This window comes from Diaporthe batatas (genome assembly GCF_019321695.1).
Source record: "Diaporthe batatas strain CRI 302-4 chromosome Unknown Contig00015, whole genome shotgun sequence".
NCBI lineage: Eukaryota > Fungi > Ascomycota > Sordariomycetes > Diaporthales > Diaporthaceae > Diaporthe > Diaporthe batatas.
The window spans coordinates 234,790-259,413 of record NW_025408562.1 but is presented as its reverse complement, the minus strand read 5'-3'; the positions used below and the strand labels follow the sequence as shown (position 1 = coordinate 259,413).

The 24,624-nt window shown below is 56.7% G+C and overlaps 8 protein-coding genes across 8 annotated transcripts; 2 read left to right on the top strand and 6 right to left on the bottom strand.

Moving 5' to 3' along the window:
- Positions 1-11: 11 nt before the first annotated feature.
- KVR01_011398 (uncharacterized protein) lies at positions 12-2,745 on the top strand. Its single transcript, XM_044792880.1, has 2 exons — positions 12-905; positions 962-2,745. Exons 1-2 carry the CDS (start codon positions 438-440, stop codon positions 1,661-1,663), a joined length of 1,170 nt encoding a protein of 389 aa, XP_044639773.1. The 5' UTR covers positions 12-437; the 3' UTR covers positions 1,664-2,745.
- KVR01_011178 (uncharacterized protein) lies at positions 2,180-3,619 on the bottom strand (the record flags this gene model as incomplete). Its single annotated transcript, XM_044788010.1, has 3 exons — positions 3,256-3,619; positions 3,008-3,191; positions 2,180-2,934 (listed from the first exon to the last, which is right to left on the bottom strand). Exons 1-3 carry the CDS (start codon positions 3,412-3,414, stop codon positions 2,180-2,182), a joined length of 1,098 nt encoding a protein of 365 aa, XP_044639553.1. The 5' UTR covers positions 3,415-3,619.
- A 1,521-nt stretch (positions 3,620-5,140) lies between these two features.
- On the bottom strand, positions 5,141-6,075 carry KVR01_011287 (uncharacterized protein; the record flags this gene model as incomplete). Its single annotated transcript, XM_044794183.1, has 2 exons — positions 5,141-5,203; positions 5,242-6,075. 2 exons carry the CDS (start codon positions 6,073-6,075, stop codon positions 5,141-5,143), a joined length of 897 nt encoding a protein of 298 aa, XP_044639662.1.
- Positions 6,076-6,375: 300 nt separating this feature from the next.
- On the bottom strand, positions 6,376-8,361 carry KVR01_011194 (uncharacterized protein; the record flags this gene model as incomplete). Its single annotated transcript, XM_044788418.1, has 2 exons — positions 6,376-8,035; positions 8,072-8,361. 2 exons carry the CDS (start codon positions 8,359-8,361, stop codon positions 6,376-6,378), a joined length of 1,950 nt encoding a protein of 649 aa, XP_044639569.1.
- A 487-nt stretch (positions 8,362-8,848) lies between these two features.
- Positions 8,849-13,624, bottom strand: KVR01_011384 (uncharacterized protein). The gene is made up of 3 exons (XM_044787584.1): positions 13,128-13,624; positions 10,064-13,064; positions 8,849-10,004 (listed from the first exon to the last, which is right to left on the bottom strand). The coding sequence occupies exons 1-3, from the start codon at positions 13,364-13,366 to the stop codon at positions 9,225-9,227; spliced, it is 4,020 nt and encodes a 1,339-aa protein (XP_044639759.1). The 5' UTR covers positions 13,367-13,624; the 3' UTR covers positions 8,849-9,224.
- Positions 13,625-15,316: 1,692 nt separating this feature from the next.
- KVR01_011150 (uncharacterized protein) lies at positions 15,317-15,886 on the top strand (the record flags this gene model as incomplete). Its single annotated transcript, XM_044788972.1, has 3 exons — positions 15,317-15,480; positions 15,551-15,770; positions 15,830-15,886. 3 exons carry the CDS (start codon positions 15,317-15,319, stop codon positions 15,884-15,886), a joined length of 441 nt encoding a protein of 146 aa, XP_044639525.1.
- Positions 15,887-16,024: 138 nt separating this feature from the next.
- Positions 16,025-17,846, bottom strand: KVR01_011291 (uncharacterized protein; the record flags this gene model as incomplete). The annotated part of the gene is made up of 5 exons (XM_044789179.1): positions 17,696-17,846; positions 17,158-17,545; positions 16,993-17,091; positions 16,280-16,854; positions 16,025-16,174 (listed from the first exon to the last, which is right to left on the bottom strand). The coding sequence occupies exons 2-5, from the start codon at positions 17,324-17,326 to the stop codon at positions 16,025-16,027; spliced, it is 993 nt and encodes a 330-aa protein (XP_044639666.1). The 5' UTR covers positions 17,327-17,545; positions 17,696-17,846.
- Positions 17,847-17,891: 45 nt separating this feature from the next.
- KVR01_011158 (uncharacterized protein) lies at positions 17,892-23,681 on the bottom strand. Its single transcript, XM_044787908.1, has 2 exons — positions 18,697-23,681; positions 17,892-18,607 (listed from the first exon to the last, which is right to left on the bottom strand). The coding sequence occupies exons 1-2, from the start codon at positions 23,150-23,152 to the stop codon at positions 18,042-18,044; spliced, it is 5,022 nt and encodes a 1,673-aa protein (XP_044639533.1). The 5' UTR covers positions 23,153-23,681; the 3' UTR covers positions 17,892-18,041.
- Between the last annotated feature and the right edge of the window lie 943 nt (positions 23,682-24,624).

Genomic DNA, 24,624 nt, shown 5'->3' with positions numbered 1-24,624 from the left:
AGGGGTAGCTCCTCCCCCAGCCTTGCTCAACCATGACCACATGTCTGTGGTCCTACCTCTTTAATACACTCATTGTACAGATAAGGAAGCCACCGTCTTCCATTGTGTTTCCCCCCTCATAAGATTGCCAGATCTTCTTTCTCTCAGTATGGGCCCCAAGGAGCCATTATGAAATTGCGCTGTCTTTGTCTGTGTTTGTAATCCTTGTAGCTTCGTGCCAGTGTTCTTCTCTTCCCTTGTGCACCTCAGCCCGCAGTAAGACGTCATTTCACACCTGAAGCCTGGACAGGAGAGCAGGAATTCTCGATCCATAGGCTCTTCAAGTACCGTCTGTTCGTTTCTGCCTTGAGAAGCTTGTTCCGTCCCATCTTTCAGCCTCACAAGCGAGCAATCACCTAGCGGGGTCTCTCGCTCTGCCTGCAGGCAGTTCATCTGCAATGGCAACTTCTACATCAATGGCGACTTCTACATGTGGCCTGCCCCCGAGCAGCCAACAATCAAACTCAGACCTTTCCGAACCTCCAGATTTTACTGAAGAGGAGATCACAAGTTTCGCAGCCACGATGGCTCCCCACACTCGATCTCGGTCTACTCGGTCTCGGTCTCAGAGCGAGTCCAAAGATGACGTCTCCGGCGATGGCCAGACGCAGACAAACGGAGACTCGGTACCGACTCACAACCAGACTGGTAACAACGAATCCTCCGTTCAGGATGATGAGATTGTTGCAGAAATCTGCGTTGCGACTAGGAGCAGCCGGCGAAGAGTCCCCACGAAACGTGCCAAGGTCACATTCTTAGAGCCAGAGACACCTGCCACCAAGAGACCAAAGACAAGTGCCAAAAGGTGGACGGCAGAATACGTTACCCAGAGCAAGCAGTCGCCTTTGGTCAACAAGGACTTGAGGGTTAGTCATTGATGCCAACAAATTTAACGTATTAGTTTTCTGACATACAAGACCAGGCGCTGCTACTACACCCTCAGGCCTGGGATGTCCTCAGCGACGAGGACAAGAAGGAGATACTTGACCTGTTCCCTGACACAAGGCACATTCTGAATCCCAACACACCCGAAGCTCGTCCAAACGTCATGTCGCTCCAGAACGACGACAACTTCCGCCATGACACAGAGGAGTACGTGGCCAACCTCAAGGCAGGCATACATGACCCGGCTTGGCTTCAGGATGCCTGGGCCGCTCACGAAGCCCGCGCCGCTGGTCAGTTTGACGAATATTACATTCGGAAACTCGAAGTTGTCTGGAACACAAAGATCCCCGATGAGATGAAGCCGGAGCACCTGCGGTCTGTTCCTCCGGCAGAACCCCAGGAGGATGCAAAGGGTGAGCCCCAGGAAGAGGGTTCATCATCTCCTGATCCGCTTGCCGAGGATACGAAAGCCCCCATTGCCACCCAGGAGGATTGCATTCAAGTGTCCGTTGATGCCAAAGAATCTACCGGCCCGGCCAACGTCATCGCATCTGAAGCGGTGGAGGGTGATACCAAGACCACCAGCGACGACGCTGTCCAGGATGCTGTGATGGCATCGAGTGAAGATGGGTCTACCGCAAGCGTCACGGGAGGTCTTGGAAAAGTCACTGTTGTTAACGAACACGAGAATGCGGAGGAAAACCCAGGTCACAAGGACAGCTCCGCTGGTGCAGACTGAAAGCTCTGTGCCCTATGCGATCCAGTGGACACGAGCACTGTCTCGCTTCTGACAGTGCTTAGAGAGGATGATTCAGGTGCAAGGTTGCTTCCGTATGAGCTTGCTGTGGATGTGGAACAGAGACGTACTATTTACACCAGCACGGGATTCACTTCGCCCGACTGCATCGATTGAGGATAGGCAGGATTCACAACTAGAGACGGGCATCAATTCCGAGCGATTAGGGTGTTTCGGCGGGGAAGCATTCTGAGCAAGCCTGCTTCTCATGGCCGGCCAGTATTGTCCGGTGATAAGGATTGACTTGTTCAGAAGCTGAAATGTGAGAGCGAACCAAGAGTGACGTGAAATATGGGCTTGAGGATCCCCTCATCAATACGTTGTTTGCTGCTGCCCAGGGGACAGCTGCCCAGCATGGCATGAAGAATTGTCTTCAACAAATAGATATGATGCCAATGGCAGCAATGATATCTGATATGTCAGGTCAATGGCCCAGATACCGTCCAGTGCAGAAGATGTCTAAATCTCATCCTCCTCATCGTCAAAGTCGTCCTCCCGCCCCATCTCGTACAGGATCCTCCCGCCCTCTCCGCCGCCCACATCCTTCTGCGCGTCGAAATAAGGCAACACAATGCCCTCCCTGTCCTTCCGCTGCTTCTCAGTGAGGCCCAGGTTGAAAGTCGTCTCAGCAAGATCCTCATCCTCGTCATGGCCATCATCTGCGCCGCCCACAGGCGCAGCAAACAGCGGGTGATCCGAGAGCAGCGACAGGGTGCCAGCAGCCGCAGCAGCAGCCGCAGCCGGCGTGGGGCCTCCTCCTCCTCCTCCCCGGGCCGGCTCGAGGACGAACGTCTCGACGACGGCGCGGCCGCTGCGCCTCCGCAGCTCCATCTCGACCACGACGGCCCTGCCGCCGCCACCACCCGCGCCGACCCCCTTGAACCCGACCAGCACGCCCTCGCGGCCCTCGGCGAGCCCCCACGCCGGCGCGGGCAGGCTCCTGTCCCTGGCGCGCTTGGCCTCGGCGGCCTGGTGCAGGCTCGAGACGCGCAGGACGGCGGTGGCGAGGTGGTTGAGCACCGTCAGCGGGTGGGGCTCGTACTCGCTCAGGGCGGGGGCCGCCGGGCCCAGGGCCAGGGCCAGGGGCACGTCGGCGTGGTAGGTCGCCACGAGGGAGATTGTGGGGTGGGTTATGAGGCTTGATAGGAAGGGGGTCAGGAGCCGTGGGTGTGTTGTCGAGAGGGGGTTGAGGGTGTCTATTATGAGGAGTGTTTCTGGGGGGGGGGGGTCCGGGTCAGTCTGTGGGGGTACTTGGTTTCTGTTGGGGAGGGTCTGTCGTTCTCTTACTCTGTGATGAAGATGAAGCTGGAGGGGCATTTCTGGCTGCTGGAGGGGACTGGGCGGGATAGTGAGATGTGATCTCGGCGTGCAGCTTCTGCAGCGGCTTGCCGGTTGCCCTGACGAGAATATCTGCGTTTGCAGGCTTCTTTATTGTGGCGAAGGATATGAATATGACTTTGGTGCGAGATATCTGTGTGAATGTTAGTGGAGGGTCGTGATATAAGATATAAGATGCCAATGTCGAGGAAACCCACCTTGGCTCTTGTTGTGAACTCTTGCAGCACTGGAGCTGAACCCTGCTCCAAAGTGTCAAGAACCAGCGTCAGAGGGCTCGCATTGTCTCTGAGGTTGAGTAGTTTCTGTAGCAGCAAGAGGCTGTGGGATCGCTTGTGGGCTTGGGCCGAGGGTGCCATGACGGTGACGGTGACGGTGACGGTGACGGGCTGTCCTCAGTTGCAACCGCAGGTTCAGACTCGAATTTTCTGAGCCTGGATGCTCTCTTCATGAGCCTGAAGTATCTCAGTGTGAAGATGGCTCGAGGTGGGTCTCTGGCTATTGTGCAAGTACCTGGGTAAGTACCTGGGTACTGTGTAGACAACTTCTTCAGCATGTGAGAACATTTATTAGTCTACACAGTCAGATACTGAAAGCAGCAGCACACGCCGGTTGCAGGGGTCTTTTAGTGGATCACCCGCTAGAGAAACCCCTGCCACAGGCTACAGCCCTACGGCTGATCTGCACTCTTAGCCTTATCTCAGCCGCAGTGCCTGCCACAGCCCGAGCTCCACGCCTCCGAAGCTCGAGCCCAAACTTCAAGAAGACCATCTCCTTGCATACAACACTGCGCCATCTCTCCTCCCTTGGCGCCACGTCTCACTCCTCCCACCATGGCAGACCGATCCTCTCGACGCGGCGGCGGCCGACCCCCACGAGAAAGAGACCATCAGTCAGGACGCAGCAGAGGAGGAGGAGGAGGAGGAGGAGGAGGATACAGAGACGACCGCAACCAGGACCGCGACCGCAGACGGTACGACGACGACCGTGACGACGACCGTGACGACAGGCGGCGCTACCGATCCAGGTCCAGAGAGCGGAACGGTGACAGGGACAGGGACAGACACAGGGACCGCGACGGAGGGAGACCTGCGAGGGACAGGGACAGCAGGCGTGACCGATCCAGGTCGCGCGACAGACTTCCTCGCGACGGGCGCCCGCCACGCGACGCGCACGATGCCCGGCGCGGGCGGGACTCTGACGGCAGGGACGCGAGGAACAGGGGCAACGGTACACCCAGACACAGAGAAGGTACGGGGAATCCCGCCGCTCAAAGATCTCACCTGGAGCTGACTGCTGACTTTTCCCCCTCCAGATCCTCGTCGTAGGTCCGCATCGCCTCGGCGCAGTGGCAGCCCTCCCGTTGCAGACCTGCCTCACCGAGGCAAAGGCGGCGCCGACAGGCCCAACGCGAACTCATCCATGTCATTTAGGGTGTCGCGAGAGGATGGGGAGCGGGAGCGCGACCGCGAGCGGGAGCGCGGCCGACCAAGGGACGACGAGCAAGAGAGCTACTACGATGATCGCGACAGGCGGCGGGAACCCGAGGGACGGAGAGACGACCATAACGACGAAGATGTTGCGGAGCCGATGGACCAGGATGAAGAGGAGGTCGACGTCGAGGACGGCGGCATGGACGACGAGATGGCGGCCATGATGGGCTTCGGCGGATTCGGCACCACCAAGGGGAAGAAGGTGGCCGGCAACAACCTCGGCGCCGTGAGGAAAGAGAAGAAGACCGAGTACCGCCAGTACATGAACCGTGTCGGCGGTTTCAATAGGCCGCTCAGCCCGGGCCGTTAAAAGTGGCCACCGCACAAGAGCAACCCTTTGGTCGGATGTTGTCAGACGTCCTGCTCGTCGGTGAGGCTGCAGTGGAGCCCATAAAGATTTGATCACAGGCAGAGGTTGGTAGCAGCCTATTGACCCACAAAGACAACCACGGGACGGTTCTCGGTTAATTATTTTAGAAAAGATATGCCATACCCATCATCACCACCTGACGCCTGCCATGGAATCCAGGTTGTGTCCCATGTCCAAACCACAATTACACGCATTAATATTTAGATGAGAGCGGGGTGCAAGTCATTGCGCATGATCGACGCTCTCCTGCTCGATGCTCGATCCTGCCACATCATCCGGCCAAACCTGTAATCAGCACAGAGGCATCACATCAGACCCGCTACCATACTCGCACACGCCAGCGCCACGCAGATCAAAACCCCGGGGCCGGCTCTCCCACCCCCGGACTCCACGCCCGCGCTCGCAGCCGAGGTCGACCCGGTCCCCGAGGCCGATCCGGTCCCCGTGGGCGGCGGCGGCGGCGGCGGCGCCAGCGCAAAGCCCACCAGGCCCGTGGGGTCCGGGCACCCGAGCGAGCTGAGCACCTCGACCATCCAGGAGTTGAAGGGGTACGGGTTCATGGGGTACCGCAGATCATCCCAGACACCCGGGAAGTTGCGCCCCGAGCCCTCGAGCCCGGCGCCCGTGTACCCCAGGGGCACGCGGCCGCGCAGCATGTCGCAGCGGTCCAGGGTCGACGCGGTGGTGGCGGCAGACGCCCCCGACGGGCCGGTCGCAGACGCCCAGTGCGAGCAGTTGCCATCCCTAAAGCCCTCCGTCGCGTCGGCCAGCTGGTACATGAAGTGGTGCGGCAGCTCGCAGCGCCACGTCGTGGCGGGAGCCGCGGCCGGCGTGAAGGTCCCGCCCCAGATGTTGTCCGTGTAGTAGCGCCCCATGTCGTGGGACACCACGGCGGGGAAGAGGTCCGCCCGCCGGCACTCGGCGTTGCCGTCGAGGTCGTGGAAGTCGGCGCTGTAGTTGGCGGTCGGGCAGTCGACGCGGAACCGGGACATGCCGCCGTGGTCCGTCGCCTGGCTGAAGACGTGCCCGTCGAGGCTCAGCGGGCGCGCCCCGAGGAGGAAGACCGGGGGGGCCGCCTTCGGGCTGTACGGCGGCGTGGGTCTCGGGGTGGTTGTCGCCGGCGACGCTGCCGGCGCGAGGGTACTGGACGCTTCCATCTTTGGCCTGCTGGTGTTGTGGGGCTCTATTGTAGTTCGATATTGGGGGGCCCGGAAAGGAAAAGAAGACACAGGGAGTGGGCTGACGGACACCATATCATGTGCGTGATACTCTCTCCTGCTGCAGTGCCGCTTGAGCCGGTTCCTGCTTGCCAAGATGCTGTCAGACCACCCGGGCGCCTGGGTTTGCTGGGCAACGACTCCTGCTGTGCTCAAGAAGTTGGCTATACCACTTGTGGTGCTTTGATTCGTCTCCCGTGCTATCTTATGTCCAGATGTGGTGTCAGTTCCAAGTTCTTCTCACAGCTCAACCTCGCCGAGGACCATTTCTTGTGCTTCGTCCCAGTCGACCCCTCCGTACTGCAGTCCGCCCTCCTCCCCGGGCTGCTGTTCCTCAGCCCCCTTGATACCAACAATGAAATAGTCCTTGACAATAGCCGTCCCGTCCCTCAGCGCCTCCAACTGCTCCCTGCTACAGGTCATGGTCTGGAGTATGTAGCACTCGCCCTCGGGCACGGGCATGAGCTCGTTCCTCTTCCACCACGTGTCCCGGGGGCCCTCCGTCCTGAAGATATCCACGCCGTCCCTCCACCCGCCCGTCGCCGTGAGGTCGACCGCCCCCGTGGCGATGTCCTTGTTGAACAGCGCCCTCTCGAAGATGCGCAGGCTCGCCTCGGGCTGGTAGCTGGGCACCATGTGCCCCGCCTGGTAGACGCGCGTGAAGCTGAGGTTGCCGTGCTGCCGCGTGAGGCCGTACGGCACGAACGGCGGCGCGTCGGGCGCCGAGACGGTCAGCGCCGTGTACCCCGCGCCCGCGAACTCCCTCTGGTGGCGGTGCGGGATCGCGAGCGACGCCTGCTCGCCGCCCATCCAGTTGCAGGCGAGGTCCCTGTCGCCGTACACCATGTGGACCTTGACGCCGCCGTCGAGCAGGCCCGCCAGGCCCTCCAGGTAGCCGCCGCGGGCCATGTCGCCGTGCTCCGTGAAGGCCTGCGACACGGTGGGCGACACCCAGGTGAAGTTGAGGGGGACGCCCAGGGCGCGCTGGACCCACTGCTGGTTCAGCCAGCCCAGGTGGTAGTTGGGGGGGAAGGGGTCCGCCGAGGGGTGTGTGACGTCGAACCAGCCGTATTTGCCGGATTCCATGTAAGGGTTGACGAGGACCTCGGAGGAGAAGAAGGACGCGTTGCGGCAGTAGGACTCGACGTAGCTGGCGTCTAGCCCCGGGCTCTCCGCCGCCTCGAGGGCCTTGCTGAGGCGCTGGCACTCCCGGGTCTGGTCGAGGATGCCGCCGGGCCGGTGGAGCTCGTACAGCTGCTTGTGCTTGATCGTCTCGTTGACGGCCTTGACGCCGTACGTGTTGTTCCAGGCAAAGGTCGAGTAGCTCTCATCCTGCACGAGCACGTCGATGCACGCGTTGACGAGCCCCAGGGTGTCGAGGTGCAGATAGTGAGTCCCCGGGCCGGAGATCTCACCATCGGCGATCTTCTGGTTCTGCTTGTGGAAGAAATCCATGAACCTGGGCCCATAGTGGCCGCCATAGCTCTCGGCCCACAAGCTGATCTTCTCGTCGTGGGGCTTATACTGGGGGAACTCCTCGAACCAGGTCTGCGCAAAGTGCCACAGGGCAACGGCAGCGTGCGCCGTTGAGTTGGCCGTTCGCGTGGCGTTCTGGCTCGCAAAGGTGCCGACGTAGAAGGTTGAGTTGGTCTCCGGGACACCGTCTGCAAAGTCATCCAGTGTGATTGGAAAGGCTTCCGAATGCGAATCGTCCATTGCATCCAGCGCCAAGAGGTCATAGGTGCCATTGTTGAGGCTATCATACGAGAAGCCAACCTGGACGGGCTGGTCGATATAGAGGACATTGACCTCATTGTTCCAGCTCCACGGGTTCAGAGTTGAGCTGTTGCTATCTGCGTTGATGGCGCAGGGCCCGTTCTCAGACAGCATACCCAAGAGGCTCGAAGCCCCGGGCCCGCCGTTCAGCCAGATAGACAGCGGCGCATGGTGCGGGTCCTTGCGGGACTCGATGAACCAGAAGAATGTGTTGATGGGGTAGTTCTGATCCTCGCCCTTCTCGTTCACCGAGTTCGGCGGGAGGTGGACATAGCCGCTGTAGCTCTTGACGCCCGGCGTAGTCTCGCATATCTCGGGGTTCTTATAGGAGATGGTGATGCCCTCGTGGTGCTTGGACCGGACCGTCTTGACACCTTCACGCGGCGGGGGGAATTGCGCCTGTGCGAGCTGGGCGAGGGCCGCAGCCGCCAGCAAGGAGGTGGCCAGCATGGTAGGCTGGACGCAAACCTCTGACCAAGTTGCCGTTTCCAGGCGCTTTCAGAACCTGCGACCCAGGCTGGTATAGACCAATTGATGGGTGAGAACTGTGGTTGCGATATGGTAGCTAAGAGACGGACGTTAAGCAAGGCCCGAGTTAGAACAAGTCAGGTTCAAAACTAATAAATACTTGATGTCGACCGATCCAAACGTCCCAAGGCTGGGAGATGAGGAGGATTCAAGCTCGCACTCAACCTCCCCTGTCCGTTAGCTGATTTCCTAAATAGGGAGGAGGTTCGCCTTGTCTGACCAGGTGGGGATGGTCTTCTGCAGCAGCGGAATAAGAATCGGCGTTACTGAGTGACGGCTTCGCTACACGCCGGATCGAAAATGTACCGCATTCCAACTCCGACCTGCAGGGCTTATCTCTCTATGCATGGCGACGCGCAAAACTCTAACTGACACGACCAAACCCACTCACTACACGGGCACAAGCTCATTGGCGCCTTTCCGTTCTTCATTATCTATCGTGATTTTGTGCTATGCTACTTCAACTTCTTCATTGACCGGTACGGACGGGATCACACAGGAGCTGCTCAGTCGGTCTGGTCTCTTCTGTCTCGCCGGTTGCCTCTCCCATCTCTGGCTAAAGATGCCCAGTCACATCTCACCTTGTCTGCCTTTCGAGGGATCCACAAACGGCTACCGCGTTGTCCGTAACTGAGAGAAATCTTGGCTCTTCCTGTTTTGTCCACGGCCTTGCTGTTTCTTTTGGCTGAAGATGCTTGATATTCTCCCACTTTAGCTGCTGCTCAAAGATCCAGCCGCCGGAGGAGTCGAGATAGCGCATCTGGTCCTTCTCCTCGTGCTGCCAGCTAGGCGTACGTGTGACCGATCCTGTCGTTCTCCTCGCGCAGCTGCCTAAGCTGTCTCTCAAAGTCCTTGTTGACCCAGTCTAGGTATGCTGACCAGACTTGACACTGCCCACTGGCGAAAGCTCCCTTAAGCTTGTCAGACAGGAGTAGGGTCGTCCGGAGCACACTACGCGCCGCCTCCTCCTGCTTCTCATATTCTTGCTTGACTGCATTCTCCTTAAGCTTCGTGGAAAGAGTCGCCCGGAAGGCCTCCGCAATGGTGTCAAGTCGACGTTGAGTCTCTGTTGGGTCAAAGACTGCCAACTTTGAGAGCATCAGATTGCTGAGCGCCCGAATGTCGTTGTCATCCTTGAGTCCCGCCATGATTCGGTCGTAGAGTTCAATAATGCTGATTCTGGGCATGGCAATTTCCATCAGTGCGTACAGTGACTCGTATGCGCCTTTGCGGAGCTCAAGTCCGTCATCCACCATGATCTTGAAAGGACCCATCATCACTTCGCGGATCAGGTCTGGCTTGATTGTGGACTCTCTAAACACGTATGGCATCAACTTATTGAGATGACCCAGAACCATGTCCGGCTTGTTGTTTGCTGCCGAGGTGAATGTTGTCATTGCAAGGCGTCGGATATCCATCTCATCATCCTGCAGGATTTCGGTGAGCATGGATATCAAGTAACTCTGCAGAACAGTGTCGAATTTGTCACCGCTGTCGGCAAACGTGTAACGCAGTGCTTGCACAGCAATGCCTCGCACAGCTGCGTCCTGGTCGCGGAGAAGTTTCTACAATTGCAGATTAGCAGCTTGTCTGGGGCGAGGGACCGGAGTACTGTGTAACTTACATCCAGCTTGGGAATGAACGTCTCAGGGTCAACGACCGCCAGGCGTCCGATGCATTCTGCACACACCGCCTTGTTGTCCTCAGCTTGCGAAGACTCCAGCAGGCAGGCCCAGATGGGTTGCGCGAAACCGCTGATGTCAGTCCTCTGCAGAAGGATTTCCTTGATCGACTGCAAAAGCAGGTATTGTTTGGCACCGGCATTCTGGAAGCTTTGGAGAATGACAGGCAGGTATGCCTGCACATTGCCCGCTGCAGCACGGCCCAGCGCCATGGCGGCCGTGAGTGAGAACTTGTCATACTCGTCACCAAAGTGCTTGGTGAAGATTTCGGGTTTCAGGGGCGACTTGGCACCCAGCCTCAATGCCGCCTCACCAAGGACACTGAGGGCCAGGCTGCCTCTTGCCTTGTCCTCTGCGGTCTCGGCCTCATTTATGAAGCTGTTGATGTCTACACCGCCTGTTCCACCACTGGCAACAAGCAGAGTTCCAATCACTTTGCCTACCGTGGACGGGTCCCCGCTGACACCCACGTCCTTGAGCATCCTTTCCATCAGTTCCTCGCCAACCCCAGATTGACCAATCTGAGCGACAAGATCCAGCAAGGGCGTCAAGACGGCATTGACCACGTTCTGTTGAACATAATCGCAGATGGCCTTGTCGAACTTGGAGTCAACAACCCTCGTCGCGTCCACTTTGACCAAGGAAGTCAGAATCCGGAATGTCGCCCCGTGCAGCTGGGCATCGGCATTAGCGATGATCGGCAGGAGGGCTTCAATGAGGTTTTCCAGTGTCGTTTCGTCCAGAGCCTGCTGGCCTGAGGTGGAGAGTAGAAGATGCTTCAAGGCCTGGATACTAGACGCCCTCAAAGCTCGATTCGCCTTCCTCACGTGGCCCGACAGCTCCACGACCACATCTCGCGCCCAAGCAGCATCGAAGTTTGGTGAAGGATGAGCGGCAATCTCCTCAACTGCCCCCACAGCGGCGAGACGCGTAGTCTCGTTCTTGAGCCTGTCCGCAACTAGAGACAGGCCCTTGTTCCGCTTTTCGGCAGGGAGCAGTGCGGCTCCTTCAGCATCGCCTGTGCGGGAGAGGAATGTGCCCAACGCATGTATGGCCTTTTGCCGTACCTCAGCGTCTGCGTCCGTGGCTGTAGCCCTCTCAACGACAACGTCGTATAGCTTTGATAACTCTGATTTGTATTTCTGAGCAGTCTTCTGGGACCGCGGCGGCGTGATAGCCTTGCCGATCTCCTCTACCGTCCCGATAGCCTGAGAAGATATTCTGTAATATCGGTCTGCCACGGCATCGACGACACCGCTGACCATCTTCGTGAGGTAGAGGTGTAGTAGGCTCGATGAGTGAGTCTTGGCAATGTCACTGAGAAGCTTGAGGGCTGCAACACGCAAGGTAGATGGGGTTGCAGAGGCGGCACCGCCACTTCCTGACAACGAGGTCGACGTGGTGGAAGCTACATTAGTCTTGGCCGAGTCAATGACCAGATCAAAGATCTGGTCCAAGTGATCTGAAAGCCCGCCTTGTTGGACAAGAATCAAGTCATCCAACAGATTCATGGTCGCTTGTTTGGTAGGGATCGATTTGCCCTTAAGCAACTTCGTGGCTGACTTCACCAATTGCGGCGTGAGTTTGGCGAGGTCAGCACGGGGTCCACTGGAGGGAACCTTCTCGAGAGTAGGTGACACCAGCCCACTGCCATCGGCGCGGGCCGTGGCGGACACGCCGCTGCTCTGTCTCCTACGCTTGCGGCTCTGGGTCTGTGGGGAGTGGCCGTCGAGATGCGTACTGTCTAGCAGAAATTCGGGGATGATGCCCTCTCCTGTCTTCCGAACGAGGAGAGAGAGGGTAGAGATGACCTCCAAGCGGACATTGTCCTCTCGCTCATCGAAACGCTTGATTAATGGCGGTGCGATCTGGCTGTAGAGCACGCCGTCATCCAGAAGATCACCGTTGGACCTCGTGGAGACAAGCGTATGAAGGGCTTTGGCGGCGCATCGACGAGCCTTCCAGCTTGCGTCATCGTCATCATCGAACCCGACTCCGGCTTCGAACTCGTCGTCGTCGCCAAATTCATCATCTTCGTCCTCGCCCTCGTCCTCGTCCATATCCTCGTCTTCGTCCAGAGCATAATTTGGGTCGTATTTCAGATACCGGAGAGATGCTGCGATCGCCTCATCCGTGTACGGACGCATCTCAGAAGGGCATGCTGCCAAGTAAGCCTCGAGCGCAAGCAACGCTGCCTCACGGACCTCGGAAAACTCCAAGCCCACGTCGTCGCCTTCACCAATCTCCTCGAGGTGGCTATGCAAAGGCTCCTCCGCCAAGAAGGCCAGAGTCAGCTGGACAACATCGCCGATGTGCTTACCAAAGCGATGTGGGATAGACCGAGCCATGGAGCCCATGATGGTCAGGTAGAGCCGCTGTGTGGTGGGGTCGGTCTTTGGGTTCTTGAGGACAGCCACAGCACGATTGAGGAACGCGACCAGTTGATCATCCTGCAGGTACACAGCCAGGATCGAAAGGGCTATCACAGCCTTCTTCCTGACAGCCGAATTTGCTTTCTGGTTGTCGAGAAGTCCTAGGATGACATCCTGTAGCGCCTGGACTTCTTCCGATGGTGACAGCATGGTTCCGAAACACTTGACGACCTCGATAATGACATCCACAGCATCGGCATTCACGAGGGCATCGTCCTGGATGATGCCCTGTCCTGCTGGGGGCAGACGAATGGTGCCACTGGATTTGGCCGCCTGGGAGGTGCGTCCAAGCAGCCTCGGCATCAACACCCTGCTTATGCTAGTGTATGCTTCGAGGACTTCTTTGGTAGCAGCCTGGCCGGGCTGGGGTCGTGGTAGAGCTTCAATGACATTGCGAAGGGCCAGAGCAGGGACAGAGTTGTCGACCGAGTTCTGGAGCTTCAGAGTGGTGAGCTTCTCGATCAAGGGCGCGATGAGGTTGGAGGGCGTCTTCGCGACCAGAGGCCCGAGGCTGGTTTAAGCGAAAGTCAGTATGGGAGCGTTCGCATCAGGTACATGATGAAGAGGAACTTGCCATTTTATGGCCTGGTTCTGGACCTCTCCGTTCTGATCGTCCAGGGCCTTTACGACGTGGTCGATGGTGCGGGCGGCTGTGTTGTAGTCATGGTGCAGCATGTCGTTCTTAGCGTTGGCGAAAACAGCTATCAGGTCGTTCAGGGCCATGAACCTAAAGTCCGGGTCCGTGTCATTCAGCTTGCCGAGCAGCTGGACGACCGTGTGCGAGGTCGGGTTTGAGGGTATGCTCGTCGCCATCTTGAAGGTTGGAGGGCCGTGATGCCCCGGCGCGGGGGTTTGGTGTTGATACCCAGGTGCGAAGAATGCAGAGCAGATGGGTCGGTGGTTTCGAGGATGACGATAAAAAGTGAATCAATAGCTGACGTCTCCTCCTTGCCGTTATTCGTAATCGTGAGAACAAGAAAAGATGACCAGGTGTGAAACAAATGCAGATGACAGCAGTCAATCAAAGGTGTTGTCGTGGGAGCAGCAACAGCAGCAGGCGGGAGCTCGGCGGTGGTGGGGTGCTTGCCCGCTGGGTCAGATGTGGGGGAACTTGAGAAAGTCCCCTTACCCCCCCCCCCCTCCACCTTGGCCGTCCGTGTGATGGGGGCGACCCCACCCGCATACCAATGCACCACATGCATCGACCTAGGTACCCACCATTCAGGCAGATATTCAAGTTGCGCAGATGCCTAGCTAAAAAGTGGGCGTAAGGGATTTGTGCATCAAAAACTGTAATATCTATGTCTGCGAGTACTCATGCCATACCTAGGTAGGTACTTGACCAAGAGCTTTGCGTAAAAGTGACCACTCGTATTGGTACAACAATGCTGTGCCCATGGAGACACGACTGAGTAGACAACGGGGCCGTACATGGCTTTTCGTGGGCATCTTGTTATCGAAACAATTCATTGTTGGTATAGAGCACAAGCTCAAAGTCGCAGGTCTCCTAGCTGCAGAGATGTCTCTGCAATGCCAGCACTAAAAGTTGGTGAGGTTGTGGGTCTCGGTATTAAGACACATCCTGCACTAATTGATGGGACACAAAGCGCAGTCGTGAGAGGTATGGCATTTCATGTCGAAAGATGTCGAAAGGGTAGTGCCAAAGAAAAGGTTAGCTCATTGCAGAGTGTTACATGAAACCGCAAATCTTGATCAGCGTTGATGGGAAGATGGGGAAGAAGGCAAGGTACTTACCTAGGTACTAGGAAGAACTTTTGTTTGGAACGGGGAACGCGTATGATCTGGAAGAAGTATTTTTTTTATGTTGTGTCCGGGGAGGAGCAAATGAGTTGGATACTCGGCCGCCCAGTCCGTCACGTACACCATAACAATGATAGAGCCATAGGTTCAAGGAAAACATTGTGACATCCTCCAGCAGGCCCAGGCAGCTAAAATACCTTCGGCGCTCGTAATACATAAGACTTTAGGAGCATACTGAGGAATGTCTTTGTCCCTAGTGCCCGGGACTCTAAGGCAGTTCAAATGGTTTCATTTCTGATCCTCATCCACGTAAGGTTTTTGCGGTGCGCCTTTTACAAGGTTTGTAAATACCGTCTATTGAGCTCTTTTGATCTTCAAAATCTTAGCACAACATGTTCATGCTCTCTTCTTGGAGCTCTCCAGTACACTTCGCTTATCCTACGCAAGTATCAATTTGAGCTAGGGCAGCCCCAGGGAACAGAAGACCAGGTTAAAACACACCGTCACTGGGATCGACCTTTTTTTTGTGCTGGAATTATGATTACAATTGCATGATGGATGTTGCTGAAGAAATTTGAAAGCAAAACGTCGAAGTGACCGATCCACAACTGGTGCAGCAGTTGAAAGAAGTAGTAAGTAAACAGACTTGATTTGACCTCATTGATCAAAGACAGAATACGAGCGCTCTAAATGACTTGCGGGTGACGTCAGATCTATAATCGAAAGACGTCTCAATCGTATCTCATCGCAATTTGAAAAAGTACTTCTCAGCTAGAGCCTCATGTCGATCGGCGCTACCAGGCTTGCTAGCCTGCCTCACATCCAAGTCTAATGGTCATACATAGCTCGGATCCGGACCCCGGGCCCAGGATATGGCGTTTGCAACTATTAATGTATTAATGTATATTATGTCTCGTTATTCCAACCAATTTTGCGTATGGTGAAATGCAAATGAGATACACCATTATCTGATTTACTTTGTGACCCGCTTTATATTTCAACATGTCCAGCATCAGACTTAGGATCATGAATCCGACCTCACGGGCTTTGCTGCGTCCTCGATTGCAGCCCCTTCCGACGCGAGCGACCATGTCCAGGAGGTCATACGCGAGTGACATGCCTGACCATCCACCATCACGAACGGAGGGCACTAATGGCCTGCCGTGGTATGTCACATCCTAGAAGTGTCTTTTGATCGAGACAGCCCAGGTACTGATGGACCACGTCGGAAAACAGGCTCATAGGAGCCGTGGCAGTTGCCCTTCCGACGACTTTCTGGTTGTTGAGCAGTGGCCAAAAAGCCGACAGGCACAATGATCATGAGCAACAGAAGGCATTGCGATCCTCGCATCCCGGGATCATGAACACGCCCCACAAGGACATAGAGACCAAGGCAGATGGCTCACAGTCTGAGCTACCCGAGGATGCCCCGAACAGGCCGGATAATCGTGAGAGGGTGCGTCGACTTGTCATTCTGGACTTACGTCTTTGCCACGGCGCTGACCAAATTTCCAGATTGAGAAGAAGCTTTCTGAAAAGCCGGCTACCAAGAGGGTAGACCCTATGAAGTAATTTGGTTGTATCTCGGTCGGAAGTAGGCTCCGTCTGGCCATGTGGCCATGTGTAGGATTACTGACGCTCAAGAGTCCAAGGGCTCACCTGGCTCACGATCTAATTACTGGCATACAATTGTATTTCGATATTCTGTGCTCAACAAACGGCACCCTTTTCATACCGGTGATCAAAGGCCGATATCACCGCACAGGTGTATGTGAGCGCCGCCAGAACCACGAATATGTGCATCAGTTGATGGCTCGCCCCAAAGAGATCGAAGCGTCGAGGGAACCATCTCTCCGGGAACTGGTTCATCCAGACGTTAGCAACAGGCTCTGGGTTTTGAGAAGAGACTTCTTAGCCGTGACGGCGTCACCCAGCGCAAAAAGACAACGGATTCAACCGGCTCACCTTCAGCCCATATACCAGGACCCCAACACCATCACACACCACCGTCCACAAGACCCAGCCCAGCCCAACCCTCTCCCACTCCTCCCCCAAGCCATGCCTAACTGCCCCATGCGCAATAGGCAGCGCAAAACTCCCAGCGCCAAAGGTCCCAAACAACAGCGCGCGATAGGGGCCGAGGTGCGGCCCACTGAAGCGCGGCAGGAACGTGACGGCCGAGCAGGTGACCGCGAGCCCGGAGATGAGAGCCCAGTAGCCCGCCCGCAGGTACCGGTCACCCTCGCAGGGAAAGGTGTAGTAGACGAGCGGGACGGTGGCGGCCCACATGAGGATCAGCACGCCCTGGAAGTCGAGCTTCATGTTGAGGAGGTAGACGGCCTCGCTGTGGGCCATGAGGGTGTGGAAGGCCGTCGACAGGGCGAAGCATACCGCCACGCCGACGAAATAGGTGCTGCAGACGGCGAAGTCGGCGGCCGTGGCGGCGTGGTACCGGGCCGGGATCTCGGTCAGGACGAGGGCTGTGAGGCTGGTGAAGACAAGGGCGCCGAGGATGTGCGACCAGATGTTCACTGTCTCATCTGTCCCGGAGACAAGCAGTTAGTGGACTGCCTGGCCGATTGGGGGTAAGGGTGTGGCATGTTGTCTTGAGAGGGTGTGCTCTCAGGGCAAACATGGGCTGGGCCCTGGTCGACGAGATCCTCACAACCTCCACTTACTGTGGATGTAAGTCCAACTCAGAAGGCAACCCTTCACGTTCCCGCAGGCCCGCCGATACCCAGTCTGGATGTGGTCACTGCCGCGCTGCTGCCACTCCTCTGAGAAGCCGTCAGCTCGTCTGTCCTACGCCGAGCACACGGACAGCGGGACACTATCCTACTCACCAATATCAGACCACAGGAGCAGCTCGACAGCTTCTTTCGATTTAGATTTGCCCCCCTCGGGCTGGTCCGGCTCAGCCCATCTCTCAACCCGCCGGAAGCTCAACCTGCGCCGCGTCCCGCCCGGCGCCGATCCCGCGACCAGCAGCGCAGCCGTAGTTGAGGCTTGCATGGCCCCCTAACAAAGCAGTCTCACAGAAAACGGCAAGAAAACCCAAAAACCAATGGTTTGCGCGGAGCAGCTGAAACTGCGTTGACCGATACCTCGTGACTTGGAAGAACAACTGGCAAACATTCTGGAGCGAAGTCACTTGTCTGGGAAGAGAGGGGATTACCTAAGAGCCCTTGTTCGGCTGTTCCTGTCCCCGGACGAGGTAGCATTGACCCCCATCTAGAAGATCAGCGTGGGTTAGGTTGATGCCGCACGGTTTTGGGATGGAGCCTCCTTGCCAAGCAGCCAATCACCTGTTGTTCACGATGTTTCAAGGACGGACGGGACTGGGAGGGGCGGGACGGCAGATCGGACGAAGCTTGAACGTACCTACCCTAGGGCACGCCCGGGAGCCCGAGCTGGCAGTTGGCAAACATAACCTAGGTACCGAGTACTAGTAGAGTTTAGAACAGCTGGTGTTTGCACAACGAATTTAGCATGGGAGACAGTCCTGAGGCTTGCCCAGGTGGGTGTCTTCGTTGAAACCTCACGCCATCCTTGCAGAAGTCTTTCCAAGTCAAATAGATCGGAATCGAGAAGTAAAATAGGTGTAATTTCTCTTCATCCAGTCTTTTATGCATCATTATTCATCCACTTATCAATCATATTCCAACACGCCCAATGTATGTACAAATATTGCACCCTTGCCTGGACCTCAAGCCAAACACCCCCAAGCCTACGAGCCGCCCGCCTGGTACGCACTCGTGCTGACTGTCGGCTGCTTCCCCTTCACATCATGCCTAGAAGACCCGACAACAGACTCAACATCATCTAGAGGACCCACATCCCTCTCCTCGGGCGTCGCCATGAATGCCGGCGGCCCATAGACATCACCACTAATCTTCCGGCTCCGTCTCCTCGCGGTGCGCTGGGCGCCCTGGTCCTTCCACTCATTCTGCCGCCGCTGCTGCTGAGAAGGCCGGGGCCCATCTACCGACGAGTCCCGGCTGCTCGCCCGCTTTCCATCCCCGCTGGTGGTGGTGGTGGCAGCGCCAGCGGCACCGGCCTGCCCCGTCTCGGCCGCGTGCTCCCTCATGACGTCCAGGACCCCCGCGTACTTCTCGGCCTCCTGCATCAGGTCCTGGTCCTGCGGCCAGAAGATGCGGCGTACCGCGCTGACCGAGAGCTCGAACACGATGACGATGGACAGCGATATGATGGCCGTCAGCCACCACGTCGGCCTGGCTCCGAAGTTGTGGATGAACGCATCGCGGACAATGTACGGCCCCGGCCGGGGGTTATCTGCGATGTGTTAGTGAGCTGTCTCAAAAAGATGGTTGATAAAGTTCGGCTTGAAATCACTAGCTCGACATAGTAGGGCTTGAACGTACATATGGCCGAGAGGAGCAGGTTCCAGACGAACCAGCCGCCAACGCTGATGATAAAGCCGATAAAAGTGACAATTGTCTTGTTGTGCAGTTCCAGGATCAACAGCTTGACGTTGATGAATAAAACGCACACCGTGAAAGCGAGGTCGCCCATGGCGAAGAGTGTGTTGTCCTCGTTGAAGTTTATGGCCATGTAGATGCCCCATATCGAATAATAAATAAGCACGGCTTCGATCACGGCCACGGAGCTCCAGCCGACGTACAAGTAGTAGTTGAATGCCTTGTTCTTCTGCCCGAGCGAGTAGAGCTCCGGTACCGCAAGAAGAGTCTCAGCCTTGATGTCTTGTTCGAACATGCCCAGAAGGATGACTGCCAGAGAGGTGAATAGGGTGTTGAACACAGCCAGAGAGGCAGACTCGTAGAGACTTGTTCCCGTGTACCCGTTATACCTCTGGTATAAAGCCTGAACGATGTAGAAGACAATTTCTTTCCAGAAAGTGCCCAATATGTACTTTCCCGTTCTGATGTAGTTCCAACGCCCATGCACGAACAGGAGCTTCTGGAGGAATCTGAACTGCGCGATGGAGTAGTCCGATATACGGGCAGCTTGGAGTCCCTCGCGGCCCGATATGCCTATTCCGACGTGGGAGGCCTGAATCATCGCTATGTCATTCGCGCCATCCCCTATGGCCAATGTCAGGGACTTGGGAACTTGGGTGCGAATGCACTTGACGAGCGTCGCCTTCTGCGCTGGTGAGGCGCGGCAGCAGATGACCGAGTCAACACGAGCCACAAGGTCAAAGAACAACACTTTGAGCGACTCATCGTCTTCGACCACGCTCAGAGTATGTCCATCGATCACGACGACGGGGTGCATTATCATCCCACGTCCGACCTCGACGAGCGTGGCAGCGATCTTGTCTTGAAGGTTGCCTTCGGTGACATCGAGAATGTAGATCTCGGAAAATGGTTTGCAGATCCTCGCAGAATGGGCAATGTTTATTGCCGTTTCCCTCTTGTCACCCGTGAGCATCCAGACTTTGATGTTCGCACGACGGAGCTTGTCGATTGTCTCGGGGACGCCCTGCTGCAACTTGTCTTCGATGGCAGTAGCCCCGGCGAGCTCAAAGCCCTGCTCGATGATTTCGGCCGCAGCTTCAATGCGTTCCTGGCGGTCGACAAGACTTGTAGTGGCCTCGTGATACAAAGACTTCCACTGGGCGTAGTCCTCCTCAGGCACATAGCGAAAGGCATACAGCAGGGTACGCAGACCCTCCGAAGCAAAGTCGTCCAGATGCTGGAAGCAGCGCTCAAAGATCTCGTGGTCGCTCACGGCAATGCTCTCATCGATCATGCCGTCGAAGACGTCATCCATCACGTCTGGGGACTGCAGCAGCTCGATCGATCGCCCCCGTGCCGCGTCCGTCTGCTGAGAGGCATACGTCTCGCCAACCCCCGAGGTGTCCCTTTCGCGATTAGTGATCCACGAATCAACCTCATCGACGACGGCGCTCGATCGCCTCCTCTGCATGCTGGCAGATCGCTTCGTGAAACTCATTCTCCCAAGAATGCCTCCTCTGCCCGCGAAACTACTGCTCACCCGAGCGACGGACGTGCTGTTCCTCGCGCTGTGCATGCTCATCTTTCGTAAAGCCTTCTCCTGCTCCATGCTCCTGCGAAGACTAGCTCTGCGGTCGACAACGGAGGCAGTCTCCATTGCCAACCTGCTCTGCTCAAGCCGGGGCAATATGACATTGTCAGCACCCTTAACGAAGACGCATATCCGACCGTCTGGATTGCGAATTATAATCGACATCCGCTTGCGCGCTGAGCTGAACTCGATCACATCCATAATTTCGTATGTCTCACTTGCGGAAGAACCATTCTCGTCTCTAATCTCAAGCTCAATAGTCTGCGAGGAGCGGTCAATAAGCAGATACCCGAGATCTTGCGCTGCTTCCACAAGCGCGAGTTCGTCAGGCGAAGCAGCTTGGAATTCGATCTTCCCATCGGCTTTCTTTTCCGGTAAGCAGGTGTGACATAGGGCAATGCATAATATGAACTGCCGAGCCTTCTTCGAAAATGGGGAGTTGGGTTTTCGCCTCAGGTAGTGAATCAGATCCTCTGTCCTCAATTGCCCGGCCTCACTGGGTCGCGCTGTAGATGTCAAGATCGAATTCGACCTCCGGATGGGTCCAATGCTTGCCTCGTGCTCCTCTAGAAGCTGGTCTTCGGCAAACTGCGACCTCATCGTGTGCATGGAAGGCCTTGAGCTGTCATGCCCTTTTCCCTTGCCGGACTTAGCCCCTGACATCTCGATGTGTGCCTGTCTTTTCGCTCTCGCCTCAGCCTCACGTCGAAGATCCGCATCGTGCAGCCACGCGGTGCCGGCCACACTCATTTTTCGAAACCTCATGACGTTCTCTGTCAATGTCCCTGTCTTGTCCGAGAAGACATAGCTGACCTGACCGAGATCCTCGAGTATTGTCGTGGTATTCGCAACCATTGGCGTGTTTGAGACGGGATCATACATATCGATGTCTCTTAGCAGCATGACCTGGCCGATTTTGACGATTTCCAGCGAGACGTAGAGACTCAGTGGGATCAGAGTGTTGAAGGCGATGACGAAGGCGATGAAGATCTGGCCAAAGGGCACCGATGCCTCATCCAAGTACCATGCATGCCTCTCGTAGTCATCCACCCAGATGATATTGCCAATGGAGCAGCCGACAGAGAGCATGATGACAACGAAAACCAACAGAATGACAATCTTGTTGACCCTGAACTGCATGGCCGGGGCTTTGGCGTGCACGTCCTTGCTCGCATTCATCCGAATCTTGCATTCTTCCCCAGTATTGATCACAACACCGATGGCTTCGCTCGTGTTCCTCAGCGTCGAGCCCCTGTATACCACCTGGTTCAGGGTAAGAGGCGTGACCTCATCATTGACAACCGCCTTGCCTTCGTAGTTGTACAGGTCAAGATTAGGATCCTCTGAGACCACCTTCGCCTGCACTCCGCTCAGGGCCGAAAGTGACCCACAATGCTTCGTGAAGAGAGGGCAGGCTTGCTTGCTCTTGAGGTTCGTTTCGCCATCGAGCGCCATTGTCTCGATGTAAGCAATGCCGTTTGGCCCAGTGGCATGAAGGAGGACCATATCAGCCGGGATATTCTCATCTCTCCGCAGCCTGATGATGTCGCCAACGCGGACTTCCTCCCATTGCACTTTTGACCAGTGAACGTCTTCGTCTTCAGACCACGGTGGGCTTTCATCTTCCCGCTGCTCTACCCGGTCCAGCTCCTGCATCTCATCTTCCACATCCTCACGGCGCCTCCGGAATTTCTCTCGCAGCTTGCCATACTGTTTCTCACTCAACAGGCTCCTGGAAGGGTCCAACACCCACACCTCGGTCCTATTCTCGAGCTTGTCCAGCTTGTACCTCCTATAGTCATCCCAGCCTTCCTTGGCCATACTCAGTGCAACAAAGGCAAGCAACGGACCGATAGTCGTATAGGTCCCAGTGGTGCTGAGACCGGGTATCATTTGAAGAATGCCAATGGTCAAAAAATATGCATTGGCCAGCTTACTGAATTGGAAAAACAATTGCTTCGGAAGAAATGACCACAGTGTGTATCTGCTGGACCTGATGAAATTCGAAATGTACGGCTTGCCCGTGCGTTCATCCACGAGGCTCTTTTGGCGGGCCTGAACAGGATTCAGAGGAACATGTCTCCCGTCAGCGCTCGGGGGCAAAGGCCTCTGGCGCAGAAGCCCTTCGTAGATCCATTTCTTGTACAGGGCCGCAAGCCTCGCTTTGAAGCGGCCCGTAGGTGACCTTTTGAGACGCCTCGTGCGGGCCCTCTGTCGTGCCACCCAGTCCTTTGCACGGGAGACGGTCGCGCTGGCTTCCGCAGCGCTGGCAACGTTCTTTACCTCCCCGCCAAGCCCCCTGAGCCGCAAGCGCCGGTAGCGAGTTGCAAGTCCGGGGCTGGCCACGGGCTGGGCGACAGGCCTGCCTCTGCCTTGAGCTGTCTCTCCGTCTTCATCTGCACCGTCCAGGGCTGGTGGTGCTCTGACCGACGGGGAGGGTCCGTCCCGACTCTCACGCCATCGCCTTGCGGCCTCGGTGTCTTCAACTCTGCTCTGGATGGGATAAAGGTCCGTGTCAAGCCGCAGATGGGAAGACGGGTGGCCATGACGACGGCCTGCATCTTGTGAGAACCTCACATGTGCCCCGGACTCGCTCCTCCGCGTGCTGCTGTTTGACCTTCGTGCTGCTGAAGCTGACCTCTCCGCGTCGGCTGCTCGAGTCTCTGCTGTCTCGCTCTCAAGTGGCATTGACTCGCCTGTGACGCTCGGTCTGGGTGGTACCAGGATTTCTGCTTCTTGGATATTGTCCAGCTCGGAACGCAGCATGTCAACGCTCGTGCTGCGCCGGTCCGAGCTGCCACCAGCCATGATGCCTGGATGGAGAGGCTCGGCCGGATCATCAGGATATTGAAGTTTCCCGTCCAAGTCCGAAGCGAGAAAGAGACAGACTCATCTGGAGTGAGTCTGTGAATTCCTGAGGTCTTTTTTTTCGCCGTCACAGATTCGGTAGACCCGGGAACAGAGCGGATCTGCAGCGAAGAACAGCGAGACGTGTTGCTGAATATCGAGGGCGAGGGTAGAGTTGCCCAAGACCTTGGCTGCTCGGGAGGACAGGTTAAACCTGGTTAGTCCCGTGCAAGCAAAGCAGGTGACAGTCTAAGACGCTTCAGTCACTCAGCCCCAGCCGAGGCAGCTGCTGCCCTATTGCTGATCCACGGATGTCAGCCGTAGCGCCTAAAACATTCGGCGCAATGATCCAACGATGTGCAAGTGGCACCAAAGGCTAGCGTGAAGAAGCCTCCCGAGTTCAACTCTTCAATTGAACATCAACGGCGAAGTCCACACATTCAGGTCGATCAAGTTGAGGCGGTGCAGCAAGGTTTCAGTGTTCAACGCTGATTGACTGTGTGGCGTACGGAGTAACAATGCAGTAACAATGCGTACACGCGAAAATCTTGCATGGACACCTGACCACGAGGAACCCCGTACTCCGTGCTGTTGCTGGAGTAATTCGGCCGGTGCGTTGCATGCACTCAAGTGCTAGTAAGGGCAGCATAGCATCGTCCAGACAGTCAGGACTGTGCCCCAGATCCTTCCCATCCCTTGAAAATATCCGGATTGGCTGGCAATGCCACCCCACCTGCCCCCCTCGGTAGTCGTGTACGGGACACTGAAAAGTGGGCTGTCGACTTGCCTATCAAGCCTATCTGTCTTGGATTTGCTTGGGTGTGGCCGTCTCTGTGGCCGACAATGAATCCAACGACGTCAGACTTTGCTTGGCCAGTCCCCAACGCGTACTGCACCAAGTAATGCACAAAAGTGTCCTCAGTGTTGGCTCTCTCCTGCCGCCTAGGATGCGGGACAGACAGCCTCACAATAAAACAAGGACTAGTCAATGTGTCTTTCCATATGCAGTCCCCTCCCCCCTCTACCCCCGAGCACTTGCATGTCATTGTGCCTGGCCCAAAGGTCGGGGATCCCAGCGAACTCCATCGCGGGTCTTTGGGCTCCTAAGACTGGCATTCGGCCACTATAGCAAGCCTCCGCCCGGGGTCATGCTTCGAGAAGGACGCTGTGGCTCGCTGGCAGGCTGGGGGCACCGGCGCCACGGCCCACGCTTCCAACTCCCTGCCCCCCTGCCTCCCTGCCTATTTTGGGCAAGCTTACAGCCCCTCGAATACGAGGCTCACTCTGTCTTGGAGAATCTAGCACGGCGCGGTCGATTGTGCCCGTCCCTGCCCTACGGAGTAGTACAATGCGTCCCCACCACTGAGGCTGACGACTATCCCCTTCCCGGGAGCGATGCCGCTCTTCCCTGGGGATCAGTCATGAGTGGATTT